This window comes from Gouania willdenowi, chromosome 1 (genome assembly GCF_900634775.1).
Source record: "Gouania willdenowi chromosome 1, fGouWil2.1, whole genome shotgun sequence".
In the NCBI taxonomy this organism is placed as follows: domain Eukaryota; kingdom Metazoa; phylum Chordata; class Actinopteri; order Blenniiformes; family Gobiesocidae; genus Gouania; species Gouania willdenowi.
The window spans coordinates 28,975,416-28,996,408 of record NC_041044.1 but is presented as its reverse complement, the minus strand read 5'-3'; the positions used below and the strand labels follow the sequence as shown (position 1 = coordinate 28,996,408).

The window sequence follows — 20,993 nt, the reverse complement described above, 5'->3', positions numbered from 1 at the left end:
AATTCTGCAGATCAGAATGGACACTTTAATAGGCATCGTTTGGCATGAGGGCCTTGAGTTTGACATCTTTTTTTATCTTCTTCTTTTTTTTAGTGTATTTTTGTGAATGTCATGTTATTTTCAGAGCTAAAGAAGCCTTTTTTTTTTTTGGATGAGAGGAGAAATGTTTTCAAGCTAAAATTCTAAGTCCAGTAGCCTCAACTAAACGTGCCGAAAAAAAAGAGAGCTATGAACGTATGGAGATGTTTAGAAAAAAGGGCTTTAAATTGTGTTTGCATTGATGATGCAAAAGAGAGAAGATTAGTTTTGTTTAGTTTTAACTCATAAAAATTGCATCAAATAAAAAAAGATTTCAATGATCACTAGTTTTCTTCCGTAACCTAAACGAACAAACAATATAAACTATGATCACAGCAGTCTGCGAATGAAGAAGCACACAGAGACATTCAATTCTTCAAATAATAGCCAATAAGTTTATTAAGTGGAATGAATATTCTGTTAAAAATAAAAATTAGAAAATACACCTGTATGGTTATAAGTTCACAGTTTAACAGGTTCCCTTTGAATTACCGATATTTAGATTAAAAGGAAATAGTTTATTGTAGACATAACATCATAGAAATGTATGCTAGAGTATCAAAAATCATGCTTAATAAAAACCTTTAATTGCCCTTTCAGTCTAATAATTATTTTTTTTTAATATATATACATATACATCAATGTGTTTTTGCTAAGATACTAAGAAAACATATACAAGCAGAAAGTGTTGCAGAAAGCATCCTGTAGCGGATGCGTATGCTACGTTGCTACATTCGGTGTGTGAATGTGAACGAGTTGATGAATAAAAGTCACACCTTCTGAAAGTGGTTTTAAAAAAAAAAAACAACTGATAAAGGCTTTTGATCTGATATTGATCAGCATACCTTTTAGAGAATCTGAAACTGTCTGGGTGACGGGCTGTTACATACCAAACATTTTTATAAAGTGCACATTGAAGATGTACAAAATTGCTTGTTAAAATTATTGCTCTCCAGAAGCTGTACAAAGTCGTGCCCTAAAGTTCTGACGCCATGATGGTTTGATGACAGATTAGCTGCTATCCACTGACTTATTTTAAGTCACACAGAGATTGAAATCTTCAGTGTGTTTGGTTACAACTTCATCACAGGATCACGTGATGGTAAATTTCTCCCAAACAATAAAAAAAGCAATTTTCCTGTCTTGCACTTGAAAAAAAACCCCCCCAAGAAACGGACTATTGTATAGCATCTAAATAGCATATGTAGTCACAGCTCAGGGAAACATGAAGTAGAGTTTGCTATTGTCATTGCTTCTACCCTTAAACCAACTGATTGGTGCCCTTTTCTCACCAACACAATAATAATGCCCCTGTGCAGCAACATTCACATTTCTGAAGAAAAATACAGAAAAAAAACACTTCACTCTGACATTGGCTGATACCCACTCCCTCCTTGGTTATAAACAATGACCACAAAGCACACCAAACCAAGGGCGGAGCTACTGTTAGCGAGTGAGCACTGGACACAGCTGAGGTCTTTGGTGTTTTCGAATGTGACATTGAATGTGTTAATGAAACAACAACAACAAAAAAGCAGATGCATTTATGCCAAACATGGATATGATAGTTTACATTCAGGAAGAGATTCACATTTTATTGGCTTTATCTCGCAAAAAGCATGTGTGTGTATTTGAAAAAGTCCATGATTTTTCCTCAAAGGCGTGTATAAAAATGGGTGCTTGCGTAGTTAAAGTGGAAAAAAAAAGATTTGGCAATAAATGAAGTAGATGCTCTCAGACCAGCTGAGATACTGCGACCTCTTCAGAAACAGGGGCTCCAACCTTCCACAGAACCACCAGCAGTACCAAAGAGGTCTGGTACTGCATAATATTTGCATTAGAATGTCCACAGAAGAAGCTGGTGAAGAAGCCAGCACACATTTAGACAAATGAGGTGAAAGAGTCTCATTCTGCAACCCTGAGGAACCAACTGTCAGAGCCCAACATGTAGAAGCCACCTATTTCACACCCCGCCCACTGCAGTTCACGTGTTACTGGCTTAGATTGAAGCTGTGGATGCGTTCACACCAGGAGGTGCCGCTTCTTGTGCAGTGCCAGGTGGTCCGAGCGTGAGAAGCTGCGTTCACAGTCTGGACACCGGAACGGTTTGACTCCCGTGTGTTTGCGGAAGTGTCTCGTCAGCTCGTCTGAGCGTGCGAACTTCCACGTGCAGCCTTCCCACATGCACTTGTACGGTTTCTCCCCTGCACACAGAATAAGGATCACGATGAGACATGAAGCAGCGGTGAGCAAAGAGTAACAGTGGTCAGGGTTGGGAACAATTCAAATTTTCAGTTACAATTACATTTCCAATTACAAATAAATTATCAAAGACTACAAATAATCACAATTACTGAGCCTGAAATAAATAAGCTAAAAAAAAAAATGAACCTTCCTATTGTGTTGAACATCTTTGGATGTTTAAATTTAAATTGACAATTTCTATAGAATTTTCATGCCAATTTTCAAAGTCAATCATCTAAACTCGACAGCAACATGTTTTTTCAATTACAATTATATTTCGGTCTTAATTGTAAAAAAAAAATGATCACAATAATAATTGACCCCGACCCTGATAGTGACTGTGGATGGATGAAGGCGTGGCCTCTCTCACCGGTGTGTGTCCTGCGGTGTGCTTTCAGGTGGGAACTCTTGGTGTACACTTTGTTGCAGTTGCTGAAGTCACAGCGGTGGATTCTCCGCTTCTTCAGAGTGTCCGGGGATTCAGCAGGGAGGGGATGCTTCGTGCCTGAGTGAACTATTACTGATGGGCTGTTCCCCCTGGGAAAGACAGAGCAGACATTAGTCAGGAGATGTGTGTCATATCATCTGTGACCAGCAGGAGGAACCAAAGTGCGTTTCATTCAGAAGCAACTCCTTTGTTTTAGTGACGTAACACTTTTTTTTTTTTTTTTAATTACCACACTATAAAAAACAACAAGCTGACTTTACTTACAAGCTACAAGTTAATCACATCTAATTAATCTAAGTGAACATAACTTATTTTTTTACTTTTATATAACTTATACTTTAGATTTGATTATTTTAGGAAATCAATCAAAGTAAACATAACTTATAAGTTAATCAAATCTAATATGTTTATAAGTTAATCACATGTAATTAATCTGTCACATGTGTCAAACTCATGGCCCAGGGGCCAAATCCGGCCTTTTTGGAGAATCCAATTTGGCCCGCAAAAAAAAAGTAAAAAGGACAGAAAAAACATGAATCATTATGTAAATGAAACTCAACACTTCTGGTACAAATATTGGATGATTGCAGTCATTCTTAATGTTAAACTGTTGAAAAAAATTCTTTGAAAATTCTCCAATTTTCCTCAAATTATTACATAACATTTCCCGTAATTAAATAGAAATTGGTCACAAAATGTAGGAAATTTAAAGTGAAGACTCTGTTGGCACTAAAATCTATCACTGGATTGCTTGGGTATTGTCGGTTTCCTAAATATAATGTGTTTTATGTATATGTAGAGGTACAAACTAGGGCACGATCATGCTGAAATTACTTGTTTTCCCAGATTAAATCTGTGGTCCACTGCTCCGTGTTTAGCCCCTGAACTAAAATGAGTTTAACACACCTGATCTAAGTAAACATAACTTATATATTTACTTATACATACATTAGATTTGATTAATTTATGTAATTAAGTAAATAAAACTTCTAAGTTATTCAAATCTATTTGATCTAAGTTGGTCTAACTTTTTTTAAAGCAAAGTCAACTTATTATTCTTTACAGTACAGTCAGGATGCTAACAATTATTCTACCACACCTGTACTTTTTATTCCACCATTAAGCTCCTCCCCGACAGAAAAAAAAACGTAACAAATCACTTACAATTAGCAAACCTCAAACAACTGAAAAAAGCCTTAAAAATAAACAATACGGAAACAAATTTTTTACAATGTTTGTACATGCGCACTGTGCGTCTATCAATGAATCCTATACACATTAATTTTGCATAAAGGAATTGTGCAGGAATCCCCCTTTGACAGACACATGAAGACAGACAGCATCGCACCTACACTACAATTATTTCACAATTGGCTCAGTGACAACAGTGGCGTGTGCAGACAAAAACCCTCACACACACACACACACACACATTAGGACACCAACCGCCAACTTCCACTCTTCTTACAGTAAGTCCAACTAAAGTCACCAGTTTGCAGAAAGAGGAGGTGGAGAGTAGAAGAAAAGCAAAGCAACAGAGGAGATGTATGATAATAAACACAGGAAGCATCAGAGCAGGGAAGGAGGAAGTGTAATGGAGCAGGACTGGCATGGCTGATATAAACCTGCGTTGCTTCCAAAGAACTCATAAAGAGACAAAGCAAACGGCGGCACAGAGGAGGAGCGGCTGAGACGAAGAAAGAGACGCCACCTAGGAATGACAGACTCTGACACACCTTTCCACAGAACAATCGGGGTGTTCATGTGCTGCTTGTTATGTTACCTGCTCTTTTGTCAAATTGGAGTCTAATAACTGCCGCACCTTCCCAAAGTGCATAAACAGCTGTAAGTGTAGAATCCTGTTTTATTGGAATGACACCCACAATTGATAGACAACTGTCACCAAACACTGCGGCTCTAACATCACATGACAGGACAGGTCATAGACAATCATAAACACACATCTGAATGGAGGCTCCAAGATCAATTATCTTCAGTTAACCTTGACACAGTTGTCGGTGTGTGAGAGGAAACCCAAGTATCCAGAGAAAACCCACACACTCTCAGGAAGGATGTGAAATCTTCCACTCAGAAAGACCAGGATGAGAGCACACAACAGTTTTATTTTTATCTAATGTCCTTATTGAACCTCTGTTAAGAGGAAATTCTTTCAGGCAGGAACAGGACAGGCTTAAATGAAAATGGAGTAGCCTGGAAACTGGTGCCTGAGCCAAAGAGAATAAAAGTTTATACTTTAGATATGCATCACTCACACTGAACTTTCAGCCTTTAGGAAACAAAAAAATGCTCCTGGCTCTGTAAAGGTGTTATACCAAGAACAAGCAAACATTGTTAATTGATTTTATGTAGTTATATAAATAATTGTGATTAATTCAAAGGAGCTAATTTTTCAAAAGGCTAAAACCAAAAGAACTGAAAGAGAGAAGTAATTCCAGGAAGTTTGTTTTGTCTTCTATTTGAATAAAATGTTAAGGTTTCATTTACTCAGAAAACGTTTTTTCAGGAAATTGACTTTGATCCCCTTGACTTCAAAGACAAGCACAAAGTCACACATCAAAGCGATCAGCAGATGCCTTTGAAGAGGACTGGCAGATGACAGTTGAAACATGTCAGGAGATCAAAGTAAATTTTCTGAAAAAAGTTATCTGAATAAATGAAACCTGAACATATGAAAGAGTGTAGTCTTAAACAGGAGATGTTTCCCGGTTCTAAAACACAGAAATCTCATCAATAGTTAATCATCAAGGTATGCAGAAGGCAACCAACCACATATTCCCATAACTACCACTAATTCAGAATTACTTGTAGTTATGGGAATACAGTATGTGATTGGTAGTATTTAGTGAATCTACTAATAATATATATATTAAAGTTTGTGACTGTGTGCATGCAGAGCTTCATATTTAGGAGATGTTTTACAATCAAACATTTTTTGGATCAAATGTGAAATTCTTTTCATAAATCCTTCAGCGAGCTACTCACTCGTACTCCTGTGATATCCTGATGACTGATTTCATCTCGTGGAGGCTGTGATTGTCTGGAAAAGCTTCAGAACGAGTCTCTCTTTTGATTGGCTTGTGCAGATCATGGGCATCGCCTCGCAGCTCCAGAGCCTTGGCGTGGTGAACTGGGTGAATGTTGGACAATCATCAGATGTGAGCAGCTCGTACGATCGGCCTTCATTTGTTCAGACTTTTCATGTTCGACATTGTTGCATCTTTAGAAAACTCTGATGTCTAATGGTCAACACAATTAAAGAGTAACTAAACCCCTGTTTTCTCCTGACCTGCCTCAAGGAGGGGAAAAAAATGCCTTGATTATGGGCGGGGCTCCTGGAGCAGTTAAGACACGCCCAGTCTATACTATAAAATTACTCCTTACTCAATATACCTCTCTATTCACTCTTCTCTCAATCCAACCGACTCACCACAATACATACACATACACAATCCATACATAATGACTATGATCTTGTTAAAAATAGATGTTTTACTTTTATATAATGGCCTTAAAAGAGTATGAAAGATACTGAGTTAAGGTAAAGAGGTAAGATGAGATATAAAGTGATGGAAGTCTCACCTGGTATGTGCTCTCTGCTTCGATGATGGTCATCGTCACTGGCAACAGATTGGCTCACCATTATCTGCTGGTGCAGGTGAAGAGGTGACTGGTAAAGGACAGACAGAGGCACCATGACGGGGGACACCATGACCCCCGAGCCCTGAATCACTCCCGACCCAGAGCTGATGAGCGGCGTCACCATGGTCGAGTAAGGGAGTGAGGTGCTGTGAGGTGGGAGGGCGTGTGAGGGCGAGGAGCGCAGCTTGGATGGAGGCGGGGAGCCATGAGGGGAGGCCTGGCTCGTCGAGCTGTACGGTGAAGGAGGGGAGCTGTGGGGCGATCCTGGGGAGGAGGCGGATGAGCAGGGCGGGGACGAAGAAGAGGAGGAGTAGGAGGAGGAGGAGCGTTTGCTGACTGACAGGTCCACAGGTTCCAGTTGGGTGTGTGTGGGGTTGCTGGTGGTCTGAGATTGGGCAAAGGTGTGCATGTGCATTCTGTAGACGGGAGCTGGGTGAGGAAAGATCACTCCGTACGGCTCAGAGCTTTTCACTAACGAAGAGTAGAAGGACTGTGAGATGGAGGAAGAGAGGAAGCAGGTGGAGACAAAAGAATGGAGAGTTAAAAACTTACGCTCAGTGCCTGAATAACAAGAAAACAAGTTTCTGACTCACAAAAGATGTCAGGCAGCCAAAAAATGTGAACCCTGCTCTGTTTGGAAGCAGATAACTGTAATATCTCATTGTGTGTGTGTGTGTGTGTGTGTGTGTGTGTGTGTGTGTGTGTGTGTGTGTGTGTGTGTGTGTGTGTGTGTGTGTGTGTGTGTGTGTTCATTAGCCCACTGTATGGCAGTGTGTGTGTCCATTGTATGCAAATGTCCACCATCCAGCAGCCGGTTTGTCCAGGAAGAACAGGAATGTGGGAACCAGTCTGTCTAGACATGTAGCAGGAGTTTGGTGTTTCTGTGTTTGTGTGTGTGTGTGTGGACCATATTTACTGTGCAGCATCAAACGCATGTTCAGACCTGACACACACAAACACCCAAAGTTACACACACACACACACACACACACACACACACACACACACACACACACACACACACACACACACACACACACACACACACACACACACACACACACACACACACGTCTCACCGTCTCCATGTCTGTCTTCAGAGGGTAATCATACATCAGCATGGCTGCACCGGACAGGCGTCTACAACACAGCAGCAAAAAAAAGAAACACGGTCAACACAAGAGTTTGTTATCTGTGGTTTTCATCTCAACACATAAATACCAATGAACATAAAATGTACTTTAATAAGAGGAAAACTTCAGTATGCAGGTTCACAAGTATTATCAGATATGTCAGTAGTTTAAAATCTTTTCTGGATAGATAAATGTATTTCCATGTACTCCTGCAATGTCTTTATGAACCCCTAGGGCATAAAAAGGCAACTTTTATCACAGCAGGGGCCACAAAAGCGTGATTGTCTGATCCAAGGGCCACATTATTAACATTCGTAGCAGTATTCAGACTAAAAACCAATCTGAATAAGGAAAGAACGAAAGAACAAAGACTTTTTTTGTATTTTTGTAGTTGATTTGTGTATGTTTGGAGTCAGTTGTGTGCAATTTTGTTGTTGTTTTGTACATTTTTCCGTATTTTTGCAGTCATCTTGTGTGTTTTTAGATTAATTTTGCTTATTCTTGTTGTCATTTTGCATATTTTTGTTCCCATTTTGTGCATTTTTGTTGTTGTTATATCATTTGAACCAATGAGGCGACATCGTACACTTGCTTGTGGCGCACTGGATTTTCCTTAATAGCCCGCTACTCTGCTGCCATACAACTGAAAAATGACATGCTGCAAATGAACACTGAAACTCACACAAATTTGCAAAGCAAAACATGTAAACTATGTGAAAGCAGACAGAAGCAAATAGTATGGGTGCAAGAAACTGACTTTGCTACAGTAAATCATCTCACATAGTTGACCTCAATAGATTTTTCTGTCAAACTTTGAAGCCTTCTTCTTCTTCCACTTCACTTTGACCATCCCCATCCCACACTGCTCATTAGCTTGTCACACAGCCAACACCTCAGTCTGTGCGACAGTTAACATTTGGAGGAGCATTTGAAGTAGAACACAATAAATGTAAAGTGTGACGCACCACAAAAAAAAGGAAACCCCTGACAGATGTTTTGTGTCCACACACTGCCCAGTTTTATAGATAAGACAGTGTAACACAACATATGCCAAACATGCAGACACACGCACAAACAAACACAATCCACCTACTACTGAGGGTCGACAAAATATGAGAGGTTCCAGTTACTGTTGCTTTGAATGGCCAGTTGCAGCTGGGATGGCTCTGGGTTTGTGGCTAAATGTGTGTTTGTAGGCATCAGTGTGTGTGTGTGTGTGTGTGTGTGTGTGTTCACAGGGGCATGACTGACAAAGAATGCACCCACAGGGGGTTTGTGTGTGAGAGCGGATTAAAGTCCACAGTCTGTGAACAAGTTTGCCTTTAATTATTAACAAATGGCCAAGAACACAAGCACAGAAAAAACGTACACAAATATGGGGGAAGGAGGGAGCAGACCAATGGGGAAGCAGGATGCTAGCGCGTTGGCTTATTGGAAGGGTGTGAACGTGACGACGCAAGCCTCGCCCTTTGCCCGGATTTACGGAAAACAAAGAGCCTGCAGCAGTCAGGTGGGAACAATGTGTGCTTGTGTACACTTGTTTTTTGTGTTCATGTTTTTCTTTTTTTAATTCAGGTTTGTATTGTATTGTGGTTCAACCACAGGTCAAGCTGTTGCTCTCTTGCAGTAGTGAATCACACGCAACAATAAGAGGCACAAACAGACAGATCAGGAGAGAGGTGTAGAGGGCGGTGTGGATGCAGCGTTCAGGTGAAACAAAGGCTGAAATTACAGACTGATGTATTGTGGACTGAAAATACAGTAACTACTATGTCTTTACAAAAAAGCACAACAGCAAATTAAAGGTAGTTTTCGGCTTAAACACTGCGCTATAAATTCAAAACAAACTATATAATTATTATATTGCCACAATTAGTTTGAGCGACACATAACCAAACTTATCACATAAATACGTCATTAATGTTTAAAACATATAACCCCTCTTTGTTTACATGTTATTATCTTTTTAATTGTAATGTTATATGTTATAAAATATGTAATTATCTGATTTCTTAATCAGAAAATTGAAGCTACTGTGAAGTTGCTGTTACACTTTTGCTTAAACCTGGGTTAAAGCTTGAAATTGTTGAATGACAGAGCCTCATTTACTCTTGAGGACAATCAAAGCAATAAAGTTGCACTTCTGACAATATATCTGATGTCTGCAGTCATTTTAAAGTAATCTTTAAGATTCATGCTACTTAAAAGCTTTTTTAAATTGGTTTTTGTTCAGGCACAGCATCAAAGAATTCACATCAAAGCACAGCCTTGCTATGGTAATTCCTGCCTAGCTACGGACATGGAGGAGTTATTACGCTACTTACGGATGTTAAAGGCTATGACGGCAATCTACAGCAAAACACCAGTAGCAATGATTCCAGGACATACATCTGTATGGGGCACCAATTACAAACCACATTTAAAATGTTACTTTTAACCAGATTTACAGCATTATTTGTGAAATTTGTGATGTTTTTTTTTCTTTGTAAAAATATAATGTCAATGTTAAATCTAAATGTTACACTTAAATATGAATGTTAAATCTAAATGCTAAATAAGAAATCAAAATGTTAAATGTTGAATGTCAATCTGTTTCGTCTATTGTCCCATCGATAAGCTTTCATTTTGGTACTTGCGCTGAATTTGCATATTAGCTAAATATTTAGTTTCACCTGTGACCTTTAGATGTAACATTTAGATTTAGATTTAGATCATATGTTTACGAGAAAAGTAAATATCACAAATTTCACAGATATTGCTGTAAATCGGGTCAAAAGTAACAAAAAAAAAAAAAAATTCATACAGTTTTTTTAAAAGCGGTTTGTTGCTAAATGTTGCAAAAGGTTGCTGTTTATTACCACATACGTCGGTTGGCAGACTCAGTTTATACTGATAAATCAGTATATCACACAGTACAGAGTATCTCACTTAGAAACAATACCATCTACCAACAGTAAACAAAAATATTTGTTAACAGGAGAATTTGTGACTACAGCACTGCTTCTACACAAATCCGCACTGTCTAATATTTTCCAACAATGCTAACGGTAAAATGAAAAATAATGTAATAATGTTTTCATTATCAAGCATGAGTTGATAACTGATGGATGGGTCATGCATGCAGGAGTCTAATCAAAGTTATTTACATATGGGCATTCATCAACACAAATAATTACTAAGCCTAGGCTTATTAGGCTTAATCCTGTGTGCTATTAACAAGTATTTCAGGTGTGCAAAGAAGTGCTCATTTAAAAGCAATTTGACCATGTGTTTAACACGTACATAGATTTGCATTTTTTAAGAAATAGCAGTAAACACTGTTCAGCTGTAGGCGTCATTGTTCTGCACCAAAAACCACTTAAATGTTAGAAATGTGTCACCTAATGAATAGATATCGATATGACAGGAGTATGTAGTATTTCCCATTATGCACAGGAAAGGTTATTCATCCTGATGCTTCGGCAGCTGGAATGAGGGGAAAATATACTGTACATTTTCACGTCAGAAGTGTTCAGCATTCCACTTTACAGTTTACAGTAGTCCGTTCATATTTCCTAAACACTTTAGCAAACCCCTGCAGCATTGAGTGAACCTTTAGTTCTTTGAAGAAACACACAGTTTCAAGAAGAGCACATTACCCTCAAGGTTCATGTGTCACATGCATTGATTTTTCTCACTCATTCCAAAAACACCAATATTAGGTTGGCCATGTAATAATTAGACAAAAATTGACAAAATACTGTATTAGCATTGTTGCTAGCTAAGTACATCAATGTGCATTGTATTGACAATTACGACAATCAATGGCCTTGCCTTAAGAGAGCCTAGTTTTGAGATTTAGGGATGCAATGAAGTGATGTGTGACTAAAAATAATGCAGACAAACATTTTAGACAAGTGAGAAAAATGTCTGCGTTCTCTCTCTCCAAATGTAAACCACAAGCTAATTTTACCCTATTAATCAATAGAAACATAGAAACAAAGATGGATAGAAATGTGTCCTATTGATTGATAAGTGTTAAAGGAATATAGTGGAGTGAAAAGTGTGATCAACAAGTTTTTACAAACAGGCGATAATGGTGATTATTTTCACATGTGGGTGGAAATTAGTTGTTAAGTGAAACAGAAGCAGCTGTGAAGGAGAGAGAGCGACTGAAATACTCTCTGATGTCACTCACAGGGTCATAAACAGCAGCAACGCAGATAGTTTATACCTCACAGACTTTAGAAAGTCATTAAGTTAAGCCTTTTAAACCAGTTTCCTTCTACCTTTAGCTTCCCAAGACTACAACCAACCAAAAACAAAATACCTGAAACAGGGATGAGCAATTTCATATCACAGCAACGGCCACAAAGATGTGACTGTCTGCTCCGAGGGCAACGTTACCATTTAGTATAATGATTATTCTAAGCATTACTACAGGATAGAACAATGGGTTTGTGTGTTTTTGTTGTCATTTTTGTTTTTGGAATCAAATTATGAGTGTTTTTTTAGGGATGTCCCGATACGAGGAATGTAACGATTAATTGTAAGGCAGTTAAAAATCGATTCATAGGTATCACGATTCACATCGATACTGTAAAAATTGAATCGCAGTACTATCCAGAAGTGTTGGCAGCGGGCGGAATCTGCTAATACTTTCTTTCTGGCCGCCTTCTACTTTTAAATAGAATTAATAAATGATTCCTTGCCCCTTTAGCACCGAAAAAATATCTGTAATATTACGTGAATATCTGTAAAAGTCACGTTTTTCTATTAGCTCTGTCTGCTAGCATAGCATCTCTTCTTCACTGCAAGATATCTGCATGCCAACCGACCACTGGGTTACCAGCGCCCTCTGCTGGTCCAAACAAATATCTGACAGTTTTACATTGTTTACTATAGAACCAGAATTTAAATTAATAGGCTTTTCTTCATTTGTATTATTCCTTTATTTATTTCATTCAAGATTTATTTTTAGTTAATTCGCATTGTTTTGAATAGTTTATCAAGGGATTCTTTTGACAATGAAAAATAAAAGGAAAACAATATAGTTTTTTTAATAGGTTTTTTCCCCCAAAAAATAAAGGAATATTTTTCAGTCATCATTTTTCTACAGTCCCATTTTGTAAAATAAATCGTGAGAGAATCGTATCGGGAGTTGAGTGAATCGTTACATGCCTACCCAATACAATTTTTTCATTTCCAATATGATACCGACATTGCAACCCTGAGTATTGGCCAATACCAATATCGATCCGATTCGATATCAGCACGAATCATACATACTTTTATTACTTATTTTGTAGTGTGGAATGTTAGAAAAGGCTTGATCAAGTGATGTTACTCAAACAGAGAACAATAGTCAGCAACAGTAGGTATGAGAAAAACTGACACATTTATTATCAACCAATTGAATAAATATAATAGAATATATATCGGAGATTTTAGATGCAGTCTGATGAAATTTGATTTCATCAGACTGCATCTGCATCTGCATGACTAACACCTCGTGCGTTTACGTTATCGTGCCTATGAAGATGTTGCGCTGTTCATCTGGAGACAGCAAAGAAATATTTGGAGATTTCCTCACTATCAATACAATTTTGAACATTTCAGATGTGGATGCTGGGCCTAATTGTTTTGCACACACTCATTAAACTTGACCAGTAGCCTATGTGTTTTTGCTCATTTTGTTCTTTGCATGATTCAGTAAGAAACAGTTAAATAGACAGCAAGAACATTTTATACCAGAATTTAAATAAAAATATAATTTTGTGTATGTACCTGTACGTACTAACAATAAAGGCTGATATGATTCTATATATAATATATATTATTCTTTTCTTTTTACAGGCTTTTGATTTTAAATGAAAAAGCATTTTTCCTCTAGATTGGACAGAACAGACTCAACAGATAAGACACTGTTGTTTCTTCAGCCTTAGATGAACTCCTGTCCTGACATTGATTGATTTATTGAGAGGTGAAGTTTATCTTTATGGACAACAACACCTTCTTTCCAGTCGAAGGCAATCAAGCACGTTTTGCACTTCTTGTTCAGCAGAGCATTTCCAGCTATAGATCAATCAGATTAAAAATCAAAGTGCAGACACAGGAGAACTGAAAAGCAGTGCACACCCCACCTATGTGGTGAATGGGTGGCCTCACCTGGGGTGACGAAGAGTATTTTTCTTCCTTTGCTTTCTACAAGTGGGTGTGTGTTTGTGCATGTCTGCAAATATTGTCCTTCTCGGTCAGTAGAGCTACTGTGTACTTAAACCCCAACCCACTAAGCAAACACTTCCTTCGCCCGTCTCCCTTTTTTCCTCCACTTTAGATTTTTTGCTCCAACTCATATTGACTTGCCCCATCACTCACATCTTTACTGCTGCACTTATCTGAAACACACACTTTCCTCTGGATGATATGAAACTACATGACATAAGGGGGAAAATATTGTGGCCTGGCGTCCCTTGCTACTAACTCAACCACACTAACAGCCCCACACGCAGTTCCCGCAACCTCAGCAGAAAATCCACACAGAAAGTCACTGAATGGTTGAATTTTTAGAGACGCCTACACACGCTAAAGCCACGCAGATTCAGAAGTCGACATACACACACATGCACACTTTAATGCTCTAATGGAAACAGGCTGGAGATGATGAGATCATCAGAGGGACCAGAACGCTCCAGACAACAGCTTTGTCCAAGAACACATGCATGAACACACACAGTTGGGCTTCTTGTTACGTCCTCTCCTCTCAATGTTAGTTTAGTGCTGTTTAAACTCATAACTGTCATTATGAACTTGTCTCCAATTGTCTCCATCAATATTTCAAAAGTGTTGCACAGTTAGCCCACATTTGTACTCTCATCTCATGACTCATACATTATTTATTTATTTTTTTACCTTTCTGAAATGTAACTTTTCCATATTCCTTTTTTATAATTTAATGTTAAATGGGCCCCGTGACCCAGGATGGATGGTTAAATGGGTGAAATCACTGTCATAAATGTGCTACCTAGACTAAATGTATTCTCTAACCCAGTGCGAGTTCTCAAACTTTTTTGGTTCAAATACCCCCTTTCTCTTATTTCTGAATCCAAATACCCCCTTCGTCTAGCTACAACATATTGCTCAGAACACTATGAAAAAAACAACGATAGAGCACAATGAATGAATGAGTGACAACACATATTTTAAACAACATAATTTTGTAAATACCATAAGTAGAATGAAACAGTGTTTTGTGCCTCCTGAACAGATTTATTTCTTTAGTTTTTTGTTTTTTTATCATTTCTGATCATCTCCCACCTGGTGTGGGACCAAAATTAATCATTGTATCTTCAGTTCATGTTCTGATCCAGATCATTTCCTTCATCATTATTATGATTATAAATTTGTAACTAAAAATAAACATGATAAAACCTCATATTTGTTAATTTGAGAAACACTGCTTTAACCCATCCCCGAGGAGCAGTTGGTAGCCACAGTGTAGCGCCCAGGGAGCAGTGAGGATTAAGGGCCGTGAAAAAACTCCCACAGTGGATTCGAACCAATAACCCCCAGTAAAAAGCCCGCTTCCTATACATGAGACCACCACTGCCATTACTCATTGAAGTTCACACCCTCTCTGCACCCTAATTTCAAATACTCACTTGAGTCACTTCCTACCCTTGACTTCCCTAATAGAGCTGCTCAAGCTCTGGCTTTCACTTGACTCTTTTTAAGGCCCCTGCTTAAGCCCCCCCTAGTCCGCCTATTTTGGCTTCCCATCCTCTGATCTCCAGAATCCACTCCTCCTCCCATCCTTTTAACACCCTCAAACATACACACACACACACTCGCTCAGCTCCTCTCCAGCAGACAGTGAGGCTGCAGGCAAGCAGACTTGGAGAGGAAGCTAGGGGAGGCCATCGGTGGGGGATAGGAAAACGGATCCATCATGCGCGCACGCACGCACGCACGCACGCGCGCGCGCACTCACACTCACTCACTCACTCACTCACTCACTCACTCACACACACACACACACACACACACACACACACACACACACACACACACACACACACACACACACACACACACACACACACACACACACACACACACACACACACACACGTATACATTTCAAAACACACCACAGATGTCACAGGATTCAATCACAGTGCACCACGTGCAAGCGCCCAAAGTCATACATGTCAAAAACAGCACTAAGTTGAGGCTGTCCAGATGACACGGACAGAGAGGAAGGAAAGAATGAGCATCGCTGACACAGCCGATAGAGAGAGAGAGAGAGTTCAGTCTGTTACTATTTCCACACAGCATGATGGGTGCAAAGAAGAGAAGCACAAGGAGAACGAACAGGAGAATGAAGCCAATGAGTGGGGTGTTGGGGGGGGTTGATGCTGCAGGGGGCCTGTGGTTTCCTGTTTGACCCCCCCCTCGCTTCTTCTCCCTTGCATTACACACACATTGACCAAAGAATGAGAGGAGAGAGGGGCAAAGGGGGGGTTATACAGCAATAGAAGGCAAAAGAACAACAGTGAGTCTGAATAAATGGAAGTGGAAAGTACACGACAGACAGACAGACAGACAGACAGACAGACAGACAGACACAGACAAGGATTAAAAGTCAATGCATTTCAACCAAAATATGACAAAACTCAATGAAACTAACAAGGGCGGCGTTAAGCGAGAAGTGGCTCAATCCAGTGGTTTAAGCAGCAGCAACAGATAAAACACAAAGACGGGCCAATGTGTGTGTTTTTACATCAGTGTGTATATGCGCAAGCTTGTACTGGCACAAAGGAGAGGTTGTGTAACTACTTCCAGCTTTTTTACATTTATGGCTGTCTGCAGGCCACAGTGTCATTCTAGCTGAGGATCACCAGCTATTCAGCATCCAGCAGTTTAATGTTTAGCCCTAATGTTCCTGAGGACATGCCCTTTGAGCAGTGTGTGTGTGTGTGTGTGTGTGTGTGTGTGTGTGTGTGTACACTGTTCTACGCATGCTACGCATTTTGTTCCACTAGATAACATCAGCATGTTGATTCAGGAAAACAGGCAAAGGGATGGGTGGAGTGTTTGGGGCGTGTGGGTGTGTGAGCATTGAGCGGTAAGTCCACACGTAGAGATAAACTATAATGTGGGTATAGAAAGAGGAAATAACTCAACACTCTCTCTATTGTATTGTCTCCTAAAGGGTTCAGATATATATTAATTTAAGACTAAGGCAGTGAGAGTGAGAAAGAAGTGTTGACCTCTATCATTCCCCCATCCGCTACCCCCTACATCCCTCTCTCCTCCCGTTTCGCTCCTTCTCACTCCAGGCTCTAAACAGGATAAGGGCTTCATATGCCAAGTGGAATGTGTGACGCAAGCCTCAGCCTTGAAACAAAGCACAGGAAACAGGGAGAGAGACAGAGAGTGAGACACAGAGCGAGAGGGACAGATGTGGATTGTACGGGTCTCAGAAAAACAAGCGGACAGGGGGAAACGCTCAGGTGTTACTGTGACACTAATACAACACACACACACACACATGCGCAACACAGACACACTCCAGCCCTTGGGGCTCTGACCCCTTTTACAGCAAAGGGGGTCATGGGGTCTTTAGCATGTCAAGACATGATCCTGCATCAGTTTTTAATCACTGCCTACGTCAGTCTCATCTACACACACATCACATCACAAAATGGAATAAAAACCAGTGTATGTAACTGATAAAGTGGCATTGGTTATTCATTCAGTACTTAAAATTAAGTTTTTGCCAATATCCAATATGCCGACGCTGTCCAACAGTAAATTTCAGATTTGGTATAATAACCGATACCAGTACCCCTCATCTAATTTTAGGTCCCATTATATATAACTCCAAGGTAATAACAGGGTTAAGACTACTTTCAATGTGATACTCCACATGATGTATTCTACAAATAATAGAACACTTATTCAACATCACTAATGAACAAAGTACCACATCATTTGTTTTTAATATCAATGACTTAAAAAACAGGACATATCAGTTTTTCAAATCGGTGGAAAAACCGATACAGATTTCGACCGATATCACATTCTATGGCATATATTGGTCGATAATATCGGTGGGCCAAAAATAGACAGATTTGAAATGTCTTTTGAAAACTCAATAAATAAAAAAATAAAAAAACTATATCTGTCATATTAAATTAAGTAGTTTTAGCTGAAGTTTTTTTAAAAAAAAAAGGTGACCTGATTGTTTTAAGGTTTCCTTTTTTTTTTTTCAAACCATTTTCTTACCTGATGATTGGACACACACAGTTACATCTGTGTAAACATGAATATCTTTATAAAATCAATGAATATCCCTGTCTCTGCTGCCATAACATCTTGTAAAATGAATGATCAGAGATTATTAGGATGATTATTCATCATCATTCATATACATTTTATAAGACTACTGATGTGGCAATAGATGACAGAATACCTGGAAACACAACCCATTAAATGATATAGATGTGAATCACAGCAGTGGAATGATAGATCTATTACACATCCAGTCCCACATGTCACTACTACATCCACACGATGGATCATCATCACGCGCCCCGGGATGGGAGCTGAGGCTGAGGGACTTACTGCTCAGATGTCCGGAGTTCCAGAAGCGGGTTCACACTGAGAGGGCTCCCTAACGGAGGTGTCTTCTCCGGGGGAAGGTGAGACAGGCGGCGGTCGGAGCTCCACTGAGTGTGTGTGACATCCGAGAAGAACGAGCCGCAGACTCACCAAACTTCCCCAAGTTGCGAAACTCTGCGCTCTCACTGCGTGTCTCTGTGCGTGTGTGTGTGTGTGAGTGTGTGTGTGTAAAAGTGTGTGCTTTGTGTTTCAGAAACTGCTGTTGTCACATGATCTGTCTGATCACAGTGGGGTCGGACTGTTGGGCGGGACCAGGGAGGGGTGCTGCGTGCGTGCGTGCGTCCGTGCGTGTTTGTGTTGCAATAATAGACCCACAGTGAGAGAGCAGTCACTCACAAATGAGCAGAACAAGAATGAACAACCTGAAGTTTGTTTGTTGATAAATAGACTCCATAATGTGATTGTGCAACGTACGGTCAGGAGGCCAAACCCGGCCCCTCAGAGAGATAAGGATGGCCCACAGGGTGACTCTCCCGAGTGGGAAAATTAGAGGGAAGATAAATTGACTAAAAGTACTGCAAAAAAAACAAAACGAAACTAGAAACTTTAAGAAAGTGTCGAGAGATACGTTAAACGTAGCCGTAGCCATAGCCCCCGGGACTATGGCTACAATTCCTGACCTTTTCTACATAATGCGCAATGTGCCTGTGTTTTCACCGTGTCAGAATGGGCTAGTGGTCTAAGGCGCCTGATTCAAGGATTCTTCTTTCCGCTGCCGTGGGTTCGAATTCCACTTTTGACATATATATTTTTGTCAGTGGCTATCCGTATGGTTGCCATATCAATATACCAGCATTCTATCCGTACGGAGCGCCCCTATTTGGCCAGTTTAGGTCAGGTGATAGGTCAGTCATTGGTCAGTTTAGGTTGCGTGACTAAGACTAAAAGCCCTAACCCTAAAAAGTGTTGCGATATTGGGTTACAACCTTACCCTAACCTTAAACCTAATCCTAACCCTAAGACGCTACGTACATGTAATTCGGTAACTTTACCAAAAGCACCAGGGGTTGTTCACACGGCAACCGCGCTCTGCGTATGCATAGAGTGTCAGTCTATGCATACGTTTAACGTACCCGTAGACATGGCCAAACTTTAATTAACATTCTTCAAGAAATTTTTTATCTTTTCACTACATTGAAATTTCATTTATCATTATCTTTTGCAAAAATGAGAGTAGCTATTACTAAACATGACATATAGGTGTTTTTGATATTTGTGAATGAATATTTGTATTTGGGACATTATGCATGTGATTTTGATTGATTCTCCCTTTGACCGGGTCTTTATTAACTAAAAGGTTCTAAATCTCAATGGGATTCTTCTTCTTAATAATAATAATAATAATAATAATAATAATAATAATAATAATAATAATGATAGATTTCAGTTTTTTCCCCATTTCTGCTCTGATTTGAAAACTATACTAAGTAAGATTTTTTCAAATTGCCTGAAATCCTTTTCACTCTTAGAATATTGATGGTCTTGTCATATTGTCTGATGAAACTGGTTTCACAGCCACAGCTGGGACCTGATTATTAGCATGAGAGTATCTTTCATTTGAAACCGAGGACGAGTATTCTTGTGGATCTGGAACAAAGCATTTGTACCATAGATTGTAAAAAGAATGGACTTGACAAGCCCCACGGTGAAGTGAAGCTTTTATTTTTAGAGCTTCCCCTGCTGGTCATAAACTCCGCCTCCTCAATGATAACAGATGGGATGTGGGTCAAACCGTAAGGTTAAATACTCGTCACATAAATTATTTACAAACCTAAACTCTGCTGTGATCATTAGTTATTATCACCCCACATTGTGTTCAAGTGCTAATTTTTCTGTGAAGTTTGTTTTAAATAAGTTATTTGAGGTTGAAAAACGGGATTTTACGTTATATATGAGCCGTAGCTCTCTTTGTGAATAGATGTTAAGTTGTGAAGTAACTTTTCTGTTCAGGTTTTTCGTCTGTTTTGAGCTGTCAAAATGAGTTGTTCTAACCGGCCTGTGGCATCTAGGGGATCTTTGCAGTTTTTGCAGGAAGTAAAAAGTGTGATTAGAGTGTCATTGGGTGATTAAAGTCGTTATCTAGCTAGCAAACACGTAAGCAGTCTAAGGTTAGCCAAAATGTTGTCAAGCTAGGTTACTTAACCAGCATGATTTTTCTTTTTTTTTACATGAGCGAACCTAGTAACTGATATGCTATGTTTCTTGATATTGACTGTACAGTTATTTAACAGCAAAAATAAATACATCTGATAAGGTCTCAAAATAGGTACTTACTGTAAGTTCTTGTGTACTTTCATACTCGCTCAGAACTTATCAGAGCACTTAACCTGGTACCGACTAGGTTAGCCATTCAGCATAAGTTACATGTTTACCCCTGATAAGAATTTAACCAGCGTTGTAGTACAGCACACACTGAATAAATCCTGGAAGTTAGCGCGATAAGTGGAAATCCAGTTTCATAGTACAGGCTCTAAAGGCTTATGTTAGGAATCTAGATTGGATTCATCTCCGTTAGCTGGCTTCAACTAACTAAACATTCCCTGTCAGACAGGAGCTGTCTCACCTATGATCACCACATGCTAATTTAAGCCAAGTGCACATGAAAGGGGTGGAAATTGCAGCGTCTGACTAATCAATAGAGAGAACTGGCAGACTGAGCGTCTTTACAATGAATGGAGGAACAGCTTATGATCTTAAACAAATATAATGAATATAAATCCATGATGACAGTGAAGAGCAACAGTGTCAGTGCAGCACACAGCAGG

The 20,993-nt window shown here is 39.4% G+C and overlaps 1 protein-coding gene across 1 annotated transcript; it reads right to left on the bottom strand.

Moving 5' to 3' along the window:
- Positions 1-448: 448 nt before the first annotated feature.
- Positions 449-18,416, bottom strand: klf3 (Kruppel like factor 3 (basic)). The gene is made up of 6 exons (XM_028448594.1): positions 18,172-18,416; positions 7,510-7,570; positions 6,371-6,920; positions 5,774-5,918; positions 2,693-2,859; positions 449-2,282 (listed from the first exon to the last, which is right to left on the bottom strand). The coding sequence occupies exons 2-6, from the start codon at positions 7,549-7,551 to the stop codon at positions 2,101-2,103; spliced, it is 1,086 nt and encodes a 361-aa protein (XP_028304395.1). The 5' UTR covers positions 7,552-7,570; positions 18,172-18,416; the 3' UTR covers positions 449-2,100.
- Positions 18,417-20,993: the final 2,577 nt, after the last annotated feature.

What these genes read in the sequence shown, in the direction of transcription:
- klf3 (XM_028448594.1), bottom strand. Translation starts at nt 7,551, where the DNA reads ATGCTGATGTATGATTACCCTCTGAAGACAGACATGGAGACG. An exon ending in AAGCAGAGAGCACATACCAG is followed by an intron (nt 5,919 to 6,370) that starts GTGAGACTTCCA and finishes ACATTCACCCAG; the next exon opens with TTCACCACGCCAAGGCTCTG. An exon ending in AGGATATCACAGGAGTACGA is followed by an intron (nt 2,860 to 5,773) that starts GTGAGTAGCTCG and finishes TGTCTTTCCCAG; the next exon opens with GGGGAACAGCCCATCAGTAA.